This window comes from Lepisma saccharinum, chromosome 5, assembly GCF_977018435.1.
Source record: "Lepisma saccharinum chromosome 5, izLepSacc3.1, whole genome shotgun sequence".
In the NCBI taxonomy this organism is placed as follows: Eukaryota; Metazoa; Arthropoda; class Insecta; order Zygentoma; family Lepismatidae; genus Lepisma; species Lepisma saccharinum.
The window spans coordinates 27,791,247-27,810,828 of NC_139233.1; the positions used below are offsets into that span (position 1 = coordinate 27,791,247).

Sequence of the window (19,582 nt, forward strand, 5' to 3'; positions counted from 1 at the left end):
AATATAATCTGGTTGGGAATCTAGGGAGAGTTTCCAACTTCGAGTAACTCGTTTCTTTTCTCCCAATTCTGAAAGTTAGTTATTATGTAAATTGAAGTTCGATTGAAACAAGAAGGTGGAGCAACTCACGTGATTATTTTTTTTCACCCTATGACGCATGAGATTAAACAAAATAAGCAAGAACTAGACCTACTTGTAATTTTATTTCTGAATAAACACAATATTCATTATACAAACATGAGTGCTCGATAAGATTTTTCCATGAATTCAGGTAGAACATAGTTCAAGTATTGTTCTATATTTTATCAGTGCTACTTACGCAGGAACCATATATAAACGTTCAAAAATTCTCATTTCGTATCATTTCTAACAATATTGTCAAGATGAAATGTCTGTTGTGGGTACTTCTAGCAGGTACGTGTTCACCTAATATACTATTTTCGGCACTTTGTTCCTTTTCTGCCTATTTACGTTAATCGGGACGATGAGGATGAGTGATCGTTAGGTTAAATGACGAAATGATACAAAAGAATCGACCTCCGTGGCGGAGTGGTTAGTACAGGGCGATAAGATGTCAGGGGTCCGAGTTCGAATCCCGACCTGGACATGGAAGTTCATTGTGAATGTCTCTTCATGAATTTCATCAAATCATTACTCATCCTCATCGTCGCGATTAGCCAAAAAGTAGTAGAAAAGCGACGCTGTATAACACAATCAAATTCAAACAAAAGAGCACCGGAATTGTATATGGAACATTCCATGTCAAATAATGGACCATCTGCCACCAGCCCCTTCGATTTGGACATGCATGCAAAATTTCTATGAGAGAAACGAATCTATTTCTGATTTGCGGTATTTTGAAAATGTCAAGCTTTTGAAAAAATTTTTACGCTTTGCTTCTAAATGAGACATAGACTTCGGAAAATTCTTACTTAGACCAGCACACATTCTGCCACGGTAAAGAAATCTAAAATTTGAAGATTTTTTTTCTATATATTGCCTGTATTTGGAACATGTTTTCAAAAAGTTCCCTCATCATCGATTTTGTTTATTTTTATATATATCGCACCGGCCTGTGTGGTGGGTGGTTACTACGATGCCTAGGGTCCCATGTAACCATGTTCGAATACCAGCCTGAACATGGGTGTTCTTTGTGAGTGTCCCTTCAAGGTCCGTTGACTTGTTTGCCACCTGCTTTGGGGGAAACTAGTGGTCTACGGACCTTGGTGTCCCTTCATCAATCAATCGCGATTAGCTAAAAGACGTAAATATGATCAATAATTAATCAATTAATTATACGTATACAGGTATATCGCCCTCCACTGTGTTAAGCTGGCCGATTTTTTTAAAAAATTTGAAACATATATAGGTAGGTCCGTAGCCAGGCAGGGGTCAGGGGGGGCTGTTATATTCTTAATTTGTTTGAGGTGAAAATGTAGACAGAATATATTATTTTGTTTACAACTTCGTTCATTCATCTTCTTTATGAGCAGAAGTCTAAGCAGGGGCAAGTGTTTAGAAGATTAGAAAGTTCTTTGATAGGGAGCCTTCTTTATCTGTACCTACCTTCTTTATCTGTACCCTCTCGTTTGACAGAAATCTGTGACTTTGAGGTCATTATCCACATTCCTTCTGCATCTGCGTCAAATGTCAACAGATCCCAAGTTTTATTGCTTTGGCGGGGGGTGGAATGTACGCAGTATGCTTGAAGTGAATATTGTACATTTTAACTTAAATATCTGTATCATCAAAAATAGTATGGAGTGTATTAAGAGATAGTGTCAGTAGCAGTCATTAGCACTTCAAGAGATGTTTTAGAAGATATAGAAAAATAAACTGTAGTATTTGTATGATATTTCTAAATTTTATATTTTAAATTCATTTAATGACCCTCGACACACATAATTTACCTTCATTTAATACTATTAAACTTTTGTAAATGGACTTGGTTTACAAAGCCCCCCCTGATAACCTGTGAGCCCCCCTGGAGGTCAGTTCTAGCTACGGGCCTGTATATAGGACTAAAGAGTTCCACTTTGTAATAATGTCTTGGCAAAAAGGATTGAAGCCTCCAAATTAATTATTCTGCGGGATTCTATCCCCCCCCAAATGAAATAGATGTTTTCACTTTTTGTTAATTCCTCGTGATGAAAAATGTTTTTCTTTGATATTTTCATGTTTACTCTTCAGAGAATTTTGCACCTAAAATAATCAGAAATGCAATATCAAATGTTCTTGGCGAGTGATAGTTGTTAAAAAAAACAACTTTTATTTGTCTATCATATTAGGTATATTAGGGTTATTTTCTTAACAAACCTGATTGTTCTATGCAACCATGAAGCGAGTTACATGTTTCGAAGCCTAGGGGAGGCTGGGGACATTTTTAACATTTTTCACAAAAGTGATCATAGGAGATGAGCGTTACATCCCCGGATTTTACCACAGCACGACAATAATCTTTGAACCTTCCTCTAATGTTTGGCAAAGATACAAGGTCACTGCTTCTCTATAAATATTTAAAATATATGTTTGAAAAGGACAATGCAAACGTTACATTTTGGGGTATGTTGTAACAGACAATGGGGTAAAATGTAACAAAGACATAGAATATGATCCATTGTTTACTTATCACAAGATACACAAAAGTTAAACATATACAAAGGTAAATATGCTACAGAGTTTGATATGAAGGCAAGTATAAGATAAATGGGTCTTTATGTTTTCGTTATATGATATAAACCTCAGTTTAGCAAACAGTTATCATGTAAATAAGAACAGTAAACATAATGAAAACCTAAAATTAAACTTTCTTCAGTGATCAAGAACAATGATAACATAAAAATGATTCTAACTGTTCGCAAACAAATTAGTTTCACCTTTAACTCACTGCTTAGTTCTAAATATCATAATGAACTGTATATAGTAATGTGGAAATTCAAAAATGCCATCTGCGAAATAAGGAGATAGTATGCAATGCATGCACCGTAAAATGTCAGTATTGTTTATTTAACAGTGTATCAGTAATTTAATTTTACGTCTGAATATTTTGACAGGAAACTTAATTTTTTTATCATGCAACAACGTGTATCGATAAATGGGGTAAGTTGTAACACTGTTACATTTAACCCCACCCATTATGTTACAATTAGCCACACACCCTCCATATTGACTAATACCAAAGTTTCAGGAACAACGCTGCACTTCCCGAGTGCCACATTTATCTGTTTTATACCTGATACACCCACGCTTTATTACATATCTTTTGTTTCTCGTTCCCCTTACGCATTTCGATCTAAGAATAAAAGAACAAAGATTTCAAAATATTACTCACGATGCAGAAAAATATTTTTTTATTTCCACACCTTTCCAGCTGCATCTACTGGCTGTTCTAACTGTTGCACACACACACACCTGCAACGGCGCATCCGCTGTGAGAAACTTGTTCCTGCAGCTGACAGCATAAATGTGGGGGGAAGGGGGCACTGTTACAACTAGCCCTCTGTTACAATTGTCCCCACCCTCCCCTATCCCAAGAGTGGATACCAGTGAATTGATGTCATGTTATCAACCCAGAGTTTATCATTTGCACGCTCTTCATTGCTAGCTGGACCGGCACAGCCAGATGGATGGAGATGTTATGAAAATAATCTGACTCTACTAAAAATTTCAATTTGGGCTCCACTAGTTCTGATCATGCCTCACACAATGATAAGCCACTTGGCAGGTACTGTCAAAGAGGTTTAGTGAACACACAATAACAAATCAAAAGCTATTTAAATGCAGGCTGCACCCCTGTCCTACAGCAAATTATGATAGATTTCTGACTGTTCCAAAGTGATGTACATATTTTGTACTAGTTTAATTGGAATAACAATTCAAAGACGTTTTCTTATGTGGATAGCTTTTTAGCCATCGCCTTCTGGATTAAATTGAAGGCTTATTGTAAGGTCTAGGCATCGTCCAGGGAGTAATTGCTTAATTTTAGATGTAAAGCAGGGGACATTTAGCCTGCATTAATTCATAGCTCATTATTAGTTGATCGTCCCCTACACGCTCTTGCATAGCCAAATGGTTAGCACTGTGATATTTAGCGTGAGTGGTAACAGAGTTCGATCCCTGTTAGAAATTCCAAAATTTTGGTGTCGACTCAACATCTTGAGGCTAATGGGGAAGCAACTTTGGAAGTAGTAACAGACTCTGTTCGGTCTAGAAAGACTGATAATGGTGGTGATGAGCCTTGATGCACTGACCACATACCAACAAATGAAATGCTGCTTTGGAAATTTCAAACTCCAATGGGTTAATGGGGGAGCATGTTATTGGATCTCATCTGAAAAATTCTGCTTTGTCTCTAATATTTTGGAAGCAATCATAGCAGATCATATTCAAGTTTATCTGAGCAGTTTTAGTATAAAGGGGTGGAACTTGCACAGATAAAAACTCCTAACAAGAAACTAGTCTTCATATCTGCATTTGACTTATTTTGCTTAATTTTTCTGCCACTCTTGGCTAATTGCAAAGATGAGAATGAATGATTAGATTAAATTTATGAAGGCAATCACAAAGAAAAGAACATTCATGTCCAGGGTAGAATGCAAACTCTAAATCTTGAGTTAAAAGAATGTAAATCGACAATTTGATGCATCTGGCACCAAGGTGGTTAGTCTCCTTCATGTGTGGCCAGAGAATACATTACTTGGTCTGTCTCTGTTAAGAAAAAACAGTGAAGTACTACACTCTGCATATTTACTTACAGGAGTTAAAGAAGTGCATGTTATAAACAATTAACATCCAAACATTTTTGAAGAGACAATGTTGATTTTAAATCACCACTGTACCTGTCTCCCTATTTTTAAGGCTATGGTGTAGATATTATCATACACTCAGTGGCGTGTCCAAGGGCAGTTGGTGGGGAATCACAGTCCCCCCCCCCTTCTTGCCCAAAAATTTCGAAAAAAAGAACGTCAAAGGCATGAAAAGATGGCCAAATGAGGACTGACTGCTAAAAAAGTACTCTTTCGAAAATCCAGGGCACGCCACTTCATACACTACACTAAGCATAATAGGCACATTTGAAACTGCTATCTACACCAAAAAAGTTGGGGGATCCAGTTCATTAAGAATAATTATAGTTATATGACTATTGTTAGTATACATTTGTGTTTATTTCTTTCGTTTCAGGAGCTCTGGTGGCTACTGTAATTGGTGATGGTACGTTGATATTTTTCTTTATTACATTACATAATAATATATTAATCCAATGTGAATATGTGCTAATATTAGTTAAGAAATATTTAAATAAGCTCCCCCTTCAACACAAACACACACACAAATTAGATTACCATATGAAATAACATAAATATACTTACTTGACACATGCTTCAATATTTCATACATGAAGTTGGTTGATTTTATCAAAGTGTTAAAACAGTGGAGCAACTCATAGAAAGCTGAGTTAAAACAGGTGTCTTCATTTTCTTAACATAGATGGAAATTTAACTCCTTTGTATTTCTTTTTCAGATGTACCACCAACTCCAGCAGACTGGTTTGACGTAAGTTACATAAACATGCTCTTTTCTTTATTTTGCATTTTGTTATTTAACATCATTTGTCCTACCTCTCAAAGTTCATACAGATGACGAGAATGAATAACGACTAGATGCATGAACAAATACAATGAAATACACACCAACTGACCAGGACTTGAATTGCATTCAACCCTCAACATACATCTCCACTGAGGTGACAAGCATACATGTTTTAGCTACTTCTGACCTTCATGGCAGAGTGGTTAGCACAGCATACTACAAAGTCTTGGGTTCCAATCATGGCATGGGCATGGGTGTTCTTTGTCATTGTCCTATATCCTCATTGTTCGGATTAGCCACAAGTGGCAGAAAGTGGTACTAAATAACAAAAATCAAATCAAATGATTTAGCTACTCAATTAGCGTATCTGAGCAGAAAGTGGATTTTGAACAAACTTAAGGAAATAAGGATCTAAAATGTTCACGCAGAATCCTCAATTAAGTTATGGAATTTTCATCACAAAAATAATTTGTTCCAAAAAACTTATACATTGGGCCCCGTACAAGGGGGATGCAAGTGAAGTTTGGGGGGCTGGGGTACCCAGCCACCCCTGTTTTGGTGCTGCTGAGTAAGGCTAATCGGGACTGTACCTACAGTTTAAAGTGGGTTCCAAACCACTGTGCCTCCACCTGGTATAGAACCTGGGACCCCTTGATTACAAGGCGACGACGAGTTTCAAGAGAGTACCTCATAATGTAGATCTTGGTATTAGAATATGTTATAAGTGGTGAGAGCAAAAATAGAAAATATATAATAAATATAGTGGAACCTCAGTTTTATAGTTTTCAGGAAACTGTAAAATCTAAGAAAATTTTAAAATATACAGCTTTATTGGGACATTAATATTGACTTTATAATGTAAGGAAATGTAAAATCCAGGAATGAAAAATGGGGTTCTACTGTACAGTTAAGATTGCATGCTAATAACGAACCATTGTCATTATCATTCAGACAATTATTATGCTGTGTGACACGAAAATGTGAGCTTGAAGGTCAATCATCTCCCAGCTCCTCTTCTAGTTCCTCACCCAGCGGTGTTCTCACATTTGTAGCTTTGTCTCGACATGAGCATGTGCAGTAGTTTTGTTATGTCAGTGATTCAGTTGGCTGTTACTCTTACTACGAGTGGCACTAATAATGCTGATGACAATGAAAATAACCATCGTATGCTAGAGTAACAAGAGACATTATTTGGCAAGTAGGACCTCAACAAACAAAGGAAGTGTTATTGCACATGTGTACAGTTTTTCTTCCAAACAAGTTTTAAAGCTGACTGGAGATGCATGTGTCATGGGAAGAATAACTGCTCAAAGCTTTAAAAGGGCCGGAGATAATGTGAAAGGAAACTAAACCCACTTTTATACAACATGGAAACACTACAAAAGAGAGATGAATATAAGCAAATTAGATAAATTTTGTAAGGTAGTAGTGTGTAGATCTGATTTTTGTTTTCATGATCGTGAAGAGTATCCAACTGTTGAAAAGGTGAGACTTAATTTAGAGGAAAAAGTGAACTTTTGGGTTGAAATAAAAAATAGTGTATCAAATTGTGCAGAATTTAAAGAAAAGTATACAATGAAGTATGAAAAAGCATCAAGTGTAAAGTATAAAATATTGTAATCTGAGGGAGAGAGTGGCAGTGCAACATTGCAACATCACACTGGCTAGCTGTGACTTAGGGGCTACCATTGTCATGTCCTCCAGTATAGTGAAATTTTTAACTTGTCAACTAACAGTCAACCTCTCTTACAGTGCCCTCAACAGCAAGGTTTCTATCCGAACCCATACGACTGCAGCAAATACTTTGAATGTGCCAATGGACTTGCTTGGCTGCTAAACTGCGATGCTGGATTGTATTTCAATACAGAAACTAACCAATGCGACTGGCCACAGAATGTTGTCTGCAAAGCAACCCCAACCAACCCAGGAGGTATGTAGTTTTTGTACAGTCACAGGCACTTCTGGATTGTAAAAATTCCATTCACTTTCAATGGGAACACTAGAACCCACAAACGTCCATCACTTAATGTTTAAAAAAAAAGTGAGGTAATCTCCGAAGATCTCATTCCACTAACATACTTTCAGAGGTATGCGCTTACGTCCTGCTTCCTTTTAATAAAAACCGGGACATCCTATCTGTGGAATTTTTATATTCTATAGGACTTAGGTGGTTAAATAACTCTGATGATACAAATCTAAACAATTATAATAGAATAAAGCGAGAAGTTAACCGCACGTTTAGAAGTAAAAAAAGAGATTAATTAAAAAGCAAAATTAACGAAATTGAAACACACAGCAAAAATAAAAATATCAGAGATTTATATAAAGGTGTAAATGAGTTTAGAAAGGGGTGGCAACCTAAAGTAAACTTGATAAAAGATAAAGACGGTGATTTTCTTGCTGACCCAAGGGATATTCTAAATAGATGGAAGAACTACTTTAATGACCTTTTAAATGTCCATGTAGGAGATAAATCAGAAGTAAATGAAGTCCACACAGCAGAACCTTTAGTTCCAGAACCTAACGTGACTGAAGTTAAAGATGCTATTAAAAGGCTAAAGAATAACAAAGCACCTGGCATTGATTTAATACCAGCTGAGTTAATTGAATATGGTGGAAATTCGTTAATATGTCAAATTCATAAATTAATTTGTTTAATATGGAATAAAGAAGAAATCCCTCAACAGTGGAAAGAATCCATAATTGTTCCTGTGTTTAAAAAAGGTGATAAAATGAACTGCAATAATTACCGTGGAATTTCTCTACTCTCAACAACATATAAAATATTATCTAACATTCTTTTAACAAGACTAACCCCATATGCTAATGAAATTATAGGTGATTATCAATGTGAATTTAAACGCAACAGATCAACTACAGATCAAATTTTTCACATCAGACAGACACTTGAAAAAAAGTGGGAATATAATCAAAATGTCCATCAGCTATTCATTGATTTCAAAAAAGCATATGATTCGGTCAAAAGAGATAAATTATATAATATATTAGTAGAGTTTGGAATACCTAAGAAGCTTGTTAGTATGATAAAAATATGCACCAGTGAAACAGAAAGTAAAATTCGTGTGGGTATTAATATGTCTGACAAATTTACAATTCATGATGGGTTAAAACAAGGAGATGCATTATCTCCATTTCTCTTTAATTTTGCCTTAGAATATGCTGTTAGGAAGGTAAACGAAACTAAAGGAGGACTAAAATTAAATGGTGTGACTCAGTTGTTAGCATATGCAGATGATGAAGACTTACTGGGGGATGATGTGAATACAATTAAGAATAATGCTAAAATATTTTTCAAAACTGCTAAAGAGATAGGTTTGGAAGTTAACAAAGAGAAAACTAAATATATGCTTACAGGCCGAAACCAAGTGTTAGGTAATAATCAAAATCTAATTATTGATAACAAATCGTTTGAAACAGTTTCCAAATTCAAATACTTAGGAGTAATATTAACAAATGAAAATTATATTAAAGAGGAAATAAAAAGTAGGCTTAATTCAGGAAATGCATGTTACTTCTCTCTTCATAAACTTTTGTCTTCTCGTTTAATATCTAAGAAACTAAAAGTTAAAATATACAAAACAGTAATTTTGCCTGTAGTATTATATGGGTGTGAAACTTGGTCCCTTACATTGAAAGAGGAACATAAATTGAGAGTATTTGAAAATAAGATCCTTAGGAAAATCTTTGGACCTAAAAGGGATGAGGAGACAGGTGAGTGGAGAAGGTTACATAATTTAGAACTACATAATTTGTATTCATGTCCAGATATTATTAGAATAATTAAATCAAGAAGACTTAGGTGGGCAGGCCATGTGGCACGAATGGGAGAGGAATGAGGAGTTTACAGGATTCTTGTTGGGAAACCTGATGGTAAGAGACCAGTAGGAAGGCCAAGACAAAGATGGAGGGACAACATCGAGGATAGGGATGGAAAAGAGTATATAGATCTTGCTCAAGATAGGGACAGATGGAAGGCCTGTGTTGCTGCAGCCATGAACCTTCGGGTTTAAGAAGGCTAGAGATTTAGTTAGTTAGTTACTGTACATTAAAGAACATCATAGTTGTTCTGGTAACTGGTAAAGCTGGTCTTCACGTTGAGTGCAGTGTATCATTGAAAGGGCAATGAAGTACATTATTTGATGATACAGTCTTGATTTGTCTTAACATGGATGCAAGTTTAACTGTTTCACATTTATTTTTCAGTTGCACCAAAGGCACCACCAACTCCAGCAGACTGGTTTGATGTAAGTTACATAAATATGTTGTCTCCTTTATTTTGTGTTTAGTCTTTGAATATCACTTGTTTACCTCTCAAAGTTAATTCGGATTATGGGAATGAACAATGACTAGGTGCATGAACAAATGCAATGAAGTGCCAATGTATTGGTCAGGACTTGAATTGCATTCAACCCTCGACATGCATTCCCATTGAGGTTTTTATTCAATTAGCCTAAGCATAAAGTGGACTCTAAACAAACTCTTTGGTGGCCGCGGTGGCTCAGTCGGTAACACGTCTGACTACCATGCTAAAGGTCCCGGGTTCGATCCCCGGCCGGTTCAAATCTGGGAACTTTTCTAACGATGGAAGCGGCTCCGGCGCCCACCCAGCGTCGAATAACATGGGTACCTGGGGGAAACCCTGGGGGGTAAAGGCGGCCAGGGGCGTGATGCTGATCACATCACCCCCACTCACGACCGGATCAAGAAAGTGTGGGGCGTTACCCCCACACCCCCTATACGCCTTCATGGCATGGTGCTATGCACAGGGGAACACTTTACCTTCTTTAAACAAACTCTTTTGCGAAATAAAATTGTAGCATTATCTTGTGCTATTTTTTTTCACTCCTTACCTATTCTAACATTGTGTTTCAAGGGTGCATCTCATAGGTAATAGGAAGAGCAAAAGTAGACAATAGATAAATAAATACAATGGAACCTTGATTTTAAATTTTGAAGGGACTAAAATGTATAAACTTAAACTGGCGGGATGAATGCTCTTCGCTAGCATGCAAGGATCATCTCTGGGTAAAAATTATTGCTTTTTAGCATGTAAATAATAATACCTTCCTTGATTAAACTAATTTTATTAAATTGGAACATTTTATATTGTATTGCACAATTGACAAAAAGGAGGGAGAAAACATATTGAAATACCAAACTGAGTGTGTGTATGGGTGAAATTTACCCAGGCAATTTCTATGGCTCTGGGAGCAGAACTAAGAAACACTTGCAGCTGATTTAAGGTACTGACAGTCAGAAGGGTTCTGAGAAGAGTGGCCTCAAGCACTCATTGGAAAAAATATATTTGAAAAATCACCTGGCTAATTTTTACCCATATATGCCTACATACGGTTCAAAATTAAGGAAAATTTTATAACATTGGGACAGTGGAGATTGAAAGTATAATGTAAGGAAATTTAAAATCAGGGTTCCACTTTACCCAGTTAAGATTGCATGCTAAAAACAACAATTATCACTATTGTTAAACAAATATTAGTGAACTTTTTTAACTTGTCAACTAACGGCCAACCTCTCTTACAGTGCCCTCAACAGCAAGGTTTCTATCCGAACCCATATGACTGCAGCAAATACTTTGAATGCGCCAATGGACTTGCTTGGCTGCTAAACTGTGATGCTGGACTGTATTTCAATACAGAAACTAGCCAATGTGACTGGCCACAGAATGTTGTCTGCAAAGCAACCCCAACCAACCCAGGAGGTATGTAGTTTTTGTACAGTCACAGGCACTTCTCAGTTGATGTGTCATATGTAATTTCCATTGTTTCCTTATGGGGGACTGTTTCTCTCATGTTTTTTGAGATTCGAAGGGTTTGAGTTATGAAAGAGGTGGGGGAATGGATTTCAAGAATTTGGTTTCGGTTGTAGGGGTGGTGTACCCTGGAGGGGGCATAAATAATTCCATGGACAGCCTATTGACACCATCAAGCACACAGATTCACGAGAAGCATGCATACACATTTTGAAGTAGGTTTCCTTTTGGGGAAGGGTTGTTGTTAACTGGGAGGGGCATAAAGGGTTCTGAGAATCCCTCAAAACACCGCCCATATGGACAAAGTTTATTGAGGTACGATTTTTTCACTGTTAAGGGGTGTGGTTCTCTCGAAGGAGGCGGAGAGTGATCCACTGGCACTACCTAGTCTTACCATAAATACTGTCGCAACCTTTGAGGGTGGCTGTACTTCCACCCGTACATGCGAGAGACGGCAAGAGCGGTATCGTGAAGCGTGAGTCATTGCTTGTTGAGCTGGTCAAGTGGAAAGTTGTCTGTTGTAAGTGTTGAAGATGGAATGGGGTGAGTACGAAAAACGTGTGGCCGTGGTAGCGTTGCACAAGGTAGGCAAATCACCAGGGAAGATTTTCAAAACCCTCCAGAAGCTAAAAATCTCCAAGAAATTTGTGTACCGCACTATCCAGCGCTTTGTTGAGACTGGTACTGTTAAAGATCGCCCACGGCAAGGAAGACCACGCACAGTACGAACACCAGAACTTGTGAAAGCAGTGACGGCACGAGTGCGACGAAATCCTGTACGGAAACAGTCAGTGATGGCTCGTGAGCTAAAGATTTAAAAAATGTCGATGTCTCGTACATTACACAGTGACCTGGAACTCCATGCCTACAAATGATGCAAAGGACATCTCTTGACAAGTGAACTGAAGCTCCAGAGGCTCCCGAAATCAAAGCGGTTACTTCAGCGTTACGCGGCAAATGGGCACCGTCGAATCCTTTTCACTGATGAAAAAATGTTCAGTGTTGAGGAGACTTTCAATGCCCAAAATCACAGGGTGCATGCCACATCCTCTCGGGAAGCTGTTGACAAGGCCCCCCAGGATCCAGAGGGGTCACCATCCTGCATCAGTCATGGTGTGGTGGGGTGTGAGCTACGAGGGCACAACGGATCTCCATTTTTGTGAAAAGGGGGTCAAAACTTCAGCCAAAGTGTACCAGCAGACAATGCTTGAGAAACTATGCAAGAATCTTACCGACACCATCTTCCATGGAGAGAACTGGAGCTTCCAGCAGGACTCAGCCCCAGCACACAAAGCACACACCACCCAGCAGTGGTTGGAGGCAAATGTTCCTGACTTCATTTCCACGTCAGATTGGCCCTCTGCCAGTCCAGACTTAAACCCTTTGGACTACAAATTGTGGTTCAAGCTTCAGGAGATGGCTTGCCAGAAGAGACATCCCAATATTGACAGTTTAAAGCGGTCTCTTCAGAAGGCAGCTGCGGAGTTTCCACTTGATGTGTTGCGTAATTCCATTGATGAGTGGCCACGAAGACTTCAGAAGTGTGTCAGTGCTAAAGGTGGCCGTTTCGAATAATTATTTGTGATTTTGGTTCATAATGCATCCATGCACCTCATGTTATTCTGATATTAAAATATATCTCACCATTTTGTGTCCATTTACTTACAACTTTGGGACAGTATTTATGGTAAGACTAGGTATAGGGGTTAACCAGTTCTTGTGGGGTTACCCGGAACATGCTTATTTGCAATATACTGTAGTTTCCCACAAGATTGAACTTGAATTTCTGCACTAATGCTGGTGCTGGAACTGTATGTATTCAGTTCGATTAGAAATGGCCCATTTGAGTCATCTGTAATTGTTCAGGTGATGAGTGGGTACGAATCACCATTTTGTTACTATCCACATATTTGTATCCAGCATTTCATGACACTCATTTACACTTAGTAACTTAACAAATAGCTATATGGGTGATCTTAGTGTTAACATTTTTGTTTGATCTTCATCCAAGTATTTTTACACTTGGATATACTTTTCATCCACAAAATCTGCACTTTTAACACATATAACAGGAACACTTGTAACATGCATTTCACTATAAGAAAATCACAAGTGACAAAATTTCTAGTCGATCAACAATACTAGATAAAAGCTGGACAACTAACAGAAAGATGTGTGAAAACAGGTGTCTTGATTTTCTTATTATGGATGCAACTTTAACCCTTTTGTATTTTTTTTCAGTTGCACCAAAGGCACCACCAACTCCAGCAGACTGGTTTGATGTAAGTTACATAAATATGCTGTCTCCTTTATTTTGCATATGGTTATTTAACATCACTTGTCTACCTCTCAAGGTTAATTCAGATGATGGAAATGAACAATGAGTAGGTGCATGAACAAATGCAATGAATTATTCAATATTCAACATGCATCTCCACTGAGGTGCCATGTATACATGATTTTGCTATTCATTTAGCCTATCTGGGCATAAAGTGGACTTCAAATCTCTTCTTCAAACTTTCATTAATTACAATAACAATTGTGGAGTTGTGGTGGTCCACTCAGTAGGCATCTGACTGCTGGGCAGGAAACCTGGGTTCAATTTCCAGAGTGGGTGATCTAAGGTCAGAACTTGTCAGCCTTGTCCCTGCATAAAGCTACTCTGGGACTTACCCACCCTCAAATAAATGGGTACCTGAGGATAAAGGCAGTTGGAGTGTGATGATGATCAATCATATCCAAAATGGTGGACATTGAAGAATGCGTGGGGCCTACCTCCCCATCCTCCCTATATATGCCTCATGGCATGGTGCAAAGTGCACTGAGAACTTTGCCTTCACCTACAGGAAAGTTGCAGCATTATCTGCTGCCAATTTTTTCCTCTTCTTATCAGTGGTGTATTCTGAAAATTTGACCTGGTTTACTGCAACAATTCTTATTTATTTATTTACTGCAACAATTTAATTGCATATTAATTAAATATAATAGAAATAAAACACCTGGCAATTTCTATATACCAATGATGCATTGAAGAGGGAAAAGTAGGAGACAAATAGGATCCTCAGGGAGAATTGATTGGTTTACTGAGAGTGAACCAGAAAACATGTCTAATATTATGTTTCAAGTGAGCAGCTCATAATGTAGATCTTAGTATGAAAATAGGTAATAGATGACGAGAGTTAAAATATACAATGGATAACAAATACAGTGGAAAATTGATTTTACATTTTTCAAAGGGCCAAGATGAATGAATTTAAAATGCAGGAAAATGTAAAATCCAGGAATATACGAGTAAAATTGGTGTTTCACTGTGCCCAGTTAAGATTGCATGCTAAAAAAAACAATTGTCACTATCATTAGAACAAATATTAGTGAACTTTTTAACTTGTCAACTAACAGTCAACCTCTCTTACAGTGCCCTCAACAGCAAGGTTTCTATCCAAACCCATACGACTGCAGCAAATACTTTGAATGTGCCAATGGACTTGCTTGGCTGCTAAACTGCGATGCTGGACTGTATTTCAATACAGAAACTAACCAATGTGACTGGCCACAGAATGTTGTCTGCAAAGCAACCCCAACCAACCCAGGAGGTATGTAGTTTTTGTGCAGTCACAGACACTTCTGGATTGTAACACACACACACACACTGACTTTCAGTGTGATTATTACAACCCACAAGTGCACATGGCTGTACCAATTAGTACCAATTGTATATAGCTAAGTCCAGGTGGCGGATTAGTAGCTTTCTGTTACAGCAATGACTTTTGTTCATAGCCACTTTGTTCCATACTCATAGAGGTTTAATTGTAAGTGTCAGATGTCTGGAAATGGGACAATATATAACCTATATATCACCCTTCGACCTGGTAGCTCACTTACCTGTCTATTGCAGTTTCCAATGTGTATATAATTGAAAATTCTCCATCTGTATGTCAATGATGGTTTGTTATCTTGACACAATACTGTTAAAGAACATACATGTTTACAACAGTTGCATTCATGAAGCATAAGCTGAAGCTTTCTTGGAGATCAGTGAAGAACTTCTCTAATGTGGATGGCCAGGTGGGTTCTGGCAAATATTCAAAGCTTTCGAAAGCTACCTTCATCTTCTAAGACTCTTCACTCCAGCTGTGAAGATCAGAATGTCATTAACACTTTAAAATTTCAAATCTTTTTTCAGAACTCTCCTTGTTATCAACCCAAGAGAATCTTCATTAATTGAATTCCTGTTGTCTGCAATTCAAAGAAACGGTATATTTAAGGCAGGGCCTATTGAGCTTGACCCTCCCTTTTCAGAAAATATCACCAAAGTAAAAATAAAAGATCATGGTTATTATTATCTATTGTCTTAAAAGTTATTATTTTGTAAAATACTATCAAATATTATGCTATTGTAAGGTACAACTGCAATTGTAATCGTGGATGTGTAAAATGGTGGAAATACATTCAAACTTACATTGCTAAAATATAAAAGTAATAATTCTCATTAAATTGAATTGTAAATATACCACTGATTCAAAGTCATATTATGTTAAGGAAGGATGAAACATGATCAAATGGATACAGCTGCAGAATTTAAGTCAATATGGTTATATCAAACAAATGAAATTTCACGATATGAGTGCAGTGTAACATCAACAACTGTTTATTATGACATTAATACAAGTTGAATGTAATAACATGCAAGGGAACAAAAACAGAGGCAAACTATGAAGGGGCATTATCCCATGGCAAAATGCAAGAATTTAAAAAATTAATGTTATAGAACTAATGAAGAGTTGTAAATAGACAAGGACTCCATGGTTGGGCCCCTACAGGCCCTCCTTTCTCTTCCTTACATCAGCCTCCCAGTTACCCTGGATCCACCCTACGACTACATTTTTGTAGGTATATTTGTACAGAATTAACCCTATAATAATGAAATTCCTACATTTCATTCATCATTAATTTAAAATTAAAAATGAACATACAATACTCTGATCTGTATTAAAATTAAAAAATATTATATTAAAATACTTTTTTTTTCTTTTTCAGTGAGGCATTAATTGTTCCGAGGATATATGTGATGTATAAACAACTGGACATACAAACAGAACCTATGTCATTGTCATCTAAAGAGAATAAAAGTTAACCAAAAGCAGGACCAGGAGATCTGCTTCTATTTCAGTCAATTTGTAAAAAAGTGTGATAATTTAAACCAGTTTGTACTGCATTTTTTAAAATAAATAATCTTTTTTTTATAATTTACCTGTTTTTTTAAAAAATTTACATACAACTTGAATTCAGTAACTTTTTAATTGTTATTTTGTCTTTTACCAGAATCCTATGGGTGCAGTTACTTTAAAAGTAAATCTAGATCAAACAGTTAGCACTCTATTCTTTCACTGAATAACTATTTAAAATAACACATATTTTTCACTACATAGAACAAAATCTTTTTCACTTGGATATGAACATACCATACTTGAGAAAAATCAGTCCTTGACATTCATAGATACAAGTAAGAAGAGATATACTGGGTCTATTAACATGTGTTAAAAAAATTACATATATTTATTCATTTATTCCTATATTCACTAGTTGTGAACAGAATAAATTGGAGATGGAGGTATTAGTTTAATGGATATGTAATACCAAAGTTGTTACAAAGTATAACATATGATGATTAATTGAATGTATGTGGACTAAAATATTCTTACTTAGGTTAAAAGCTGAAGTTGTAAAAGGGACAAAACATAGGACAACATACACACATCCCTACAGAGAATTATACTGGCCTTAGGTCTAGATGCCAGAGCCTCGTTAGTCTGCAAAATGCAGTCCAGGGTGTACTATGTGGAAGTGAGGTTAATAATTGGGTGTACTTACACCCCTATAACATATGAGGTTGTTTAACAATATAAACGTGCCTGTTATTTGAACAAATTTTCACTTGAAATTCAGATATCAATTTATTTTCAAATAAGAGAAAAAATAAAAGACTAAATAAAATTTCTTGAGCCTTATACTGTCCAACACAGGTGTATTCCTTCAAAAATTCTTATTACTGATCACTTGATAGAGAATTTTTTGATCCAAGCTTATGGTAAACATACACATGATACCTAAGACTATTTTTGTTCTTGCTTGTTGCCCCACAAACATTGCAAAGAAAGGGGCCTCTGTCATTACCATGCTCATTCTTCATGTGACAGAGAAACCCGCTTCGGCTACCAAAGGAGCGATTGCAAACCACACACATCTCAGTCTTGGTGGATTCAAAAGGAATGTTGAATTGGAACAGGCCTGCAAAAAAAAAAATCATGATAGAAAGTTATTGGCTAAAACACTTCATTAAATTATTGAACACTTAAATACAAAAAGTAAAAGGAGAAACTTGAACAAAACTGGGAGGTTACAAGTTCTGAGTAAACTAGTGATGACATCTAGCAGCTGAGTAGCTAACTACATTCTACTGTGATTGGCCAGTTCATTTTTCCAATTGGAGTGGATTCAGCATGCACAAGGAGTTGCTACACTCAGTTTGTTTTCAATCTTGTAAATATTATAACAAGATATTTGGGCTGTATAATGTGCAAGTTTATCTCAGTGATACTTAAATTAAATGAATTCTTCATTAGACAAAATGGGGATAATCTAGGGTCTGACACAATGGGACTATATTTTGTCCAACCTCCTCCATGTTATAAAGAGCTATGATGGTCTAGTCGAAAGGGTGTCTGGCTGACGTATGGGAGACCCAGCGTGGTGATATTACTACCACTTGTAAGTAGAGTATACCTGCATAAAGTGGGTCTAAATTACAAGAAATAGTTCCTTTTTTTAAGTAACGGTAACTAGTTACTTCATATTACCATAGTGGTTAAAAATGACAATAATGTTAATGTTTCGATGGAGGGCCAGGAGTTAAAGCATGATATATTTCGATCATTATAGGTACGTTATATGATTTTATTAACTCAGCTACTTTTGTCAAGTAACAAGTAATGAAATTAACAGTTCCTTTTAGAGTTTTTGTTCTTATATTTGCAAATTAAGATAATTTAATTACAATTATTTCTTTCGCCTCTATATTTTCATATTCAAATATATGAAGTAGATTATTATTTAATGAAAATTAATTTTAAATTTAGATTGTCATTAATGAAAAATAATAACTTTTTGGTCCATGTACAAAATATGAGCTGTATCGTATTTATGATAAAAGAAAGTTAGTAAAGTTACAATTTAAAGTAACTGTATGTTGAACCTTATTCTATAAATTTATTTACAAATCTGTTATGCACAATGTGTGCCAGCTACTTTTGTCAAGTAACAAGTAATGAAATTAACAGTTCCTTTTAGAGTTTTTGTTCTTATATTTGCAAATTAAGATAATTTAATTACAATTATTTCTTTCGCCTCTATATTTTCATATTCAAATATATGAAGTAGATTATTATTTAATGAAAATTAATTTTAAATTTAGATTGTCATTAATGAAAAATAATAACTTTTTGGTCCATGTACAAAATATGAGCTGTATCGTATTTATGATAAAAGAAAGTTAGTAAAGTTACAATTTAAAGTAACTGTATGTTGAACCTTATTCTATAAATTTATTTACAAATCTGTTATGCACAATGTGTGCCTTTACACTGAACTTGCAGCAGTTATTCTACAACACCATGACAGGCAAGTTATGCCTACACAGACACAGATTATGAACCACTCAGTTCTGTGTAGGAGTCGATTTCTCGATGACTGGAACTCCATAGGCTTTGTTTATTATTTACAACACTGTAACTGAGTTATTTTTCAAAATGAATAACTGTAACCGAGTTACTTTAAAAATTAACTTTCCCAAGACAGATGTTTACTCATCATTATACAAGTTAGTAAGTAAGTCATTGGGAATTTGCTGAGGTAGATAGGATCATGGTAGACTACCACATGAATCTGGGACTTCTTATTTGGATCTCCCCTTATCAGCAGATGCCCCTCATATCTATGACTGATCAAGTAGCTAAGGCTCACTCCTGACAGAGTCAGAGACCAAAAATGGTGAAGGATGACAATGATCAAGCAATATCACACTCTGTCCAACACAGAGTTTCCTGGGGGAAGAGTAACAACATTCCTCTTGAGATTTCGGCTTATGTATGGGACCGGTGGCCATCCACCATCATGATTAAATTGGGGAACTATGAATGAGTAGTG

The 19,582-nt window shown here is 36.4% G+C and overlaps 1 protein-coding gene across 1 annotated transcript; it reads left to right on the top strand.

The window, feature by feature from the left end:
- Positions 1-383: 383 nt before the first annotated feature.
- Positions 384-16,577, top strand: LOC145987963 (peritrophin-1-like). The gene is made up of 9 exons (XM_083122805.1): positions 384-414; positions 5,182-5,211; positions 5,522-5,553; positions 7,342-7,519; positions 9,814-9,854; positions 11,152-11,329; positions 13,622-13,662; positions 14,796-14,973; positions 16,418-16,577. Exons 1-9 carry the CDS (start codon positions 384-386, stop codon positions 16,426-16,428), a joined length of 720 nt encoding a protein of 239 aa, XP_082978931.1. The 3' UTR covers positions 16,429-16,577.
- The last annotated feature ends 3,005 nt before the right edge of the window (positions 16,578-19,582 follow it).

Bases quoted from the DNA above. Each gene is read 5' to 3' on its own strand.
- LOC145987963 (XM_083122805.1), top strand. From the start codon at position 384: ATGAAATGTCTGTTGTGGGTACTTCTAGCAG. The intron at 9,855-11,151 runs GTAAGTTACATA...CCTCTCTTACAG, and splicing joins CTCCAGCAGACTGGTTTGAT to TGCCCTCAACAGCAAGGTTT. The intron at 11,330-13,621 runs GTATGTAGTTTT...ATTTTTTTTCAG, and splicing joins AACCCCAACCAACCCAGGAG to TTGCACCAAAGGCACCACCA.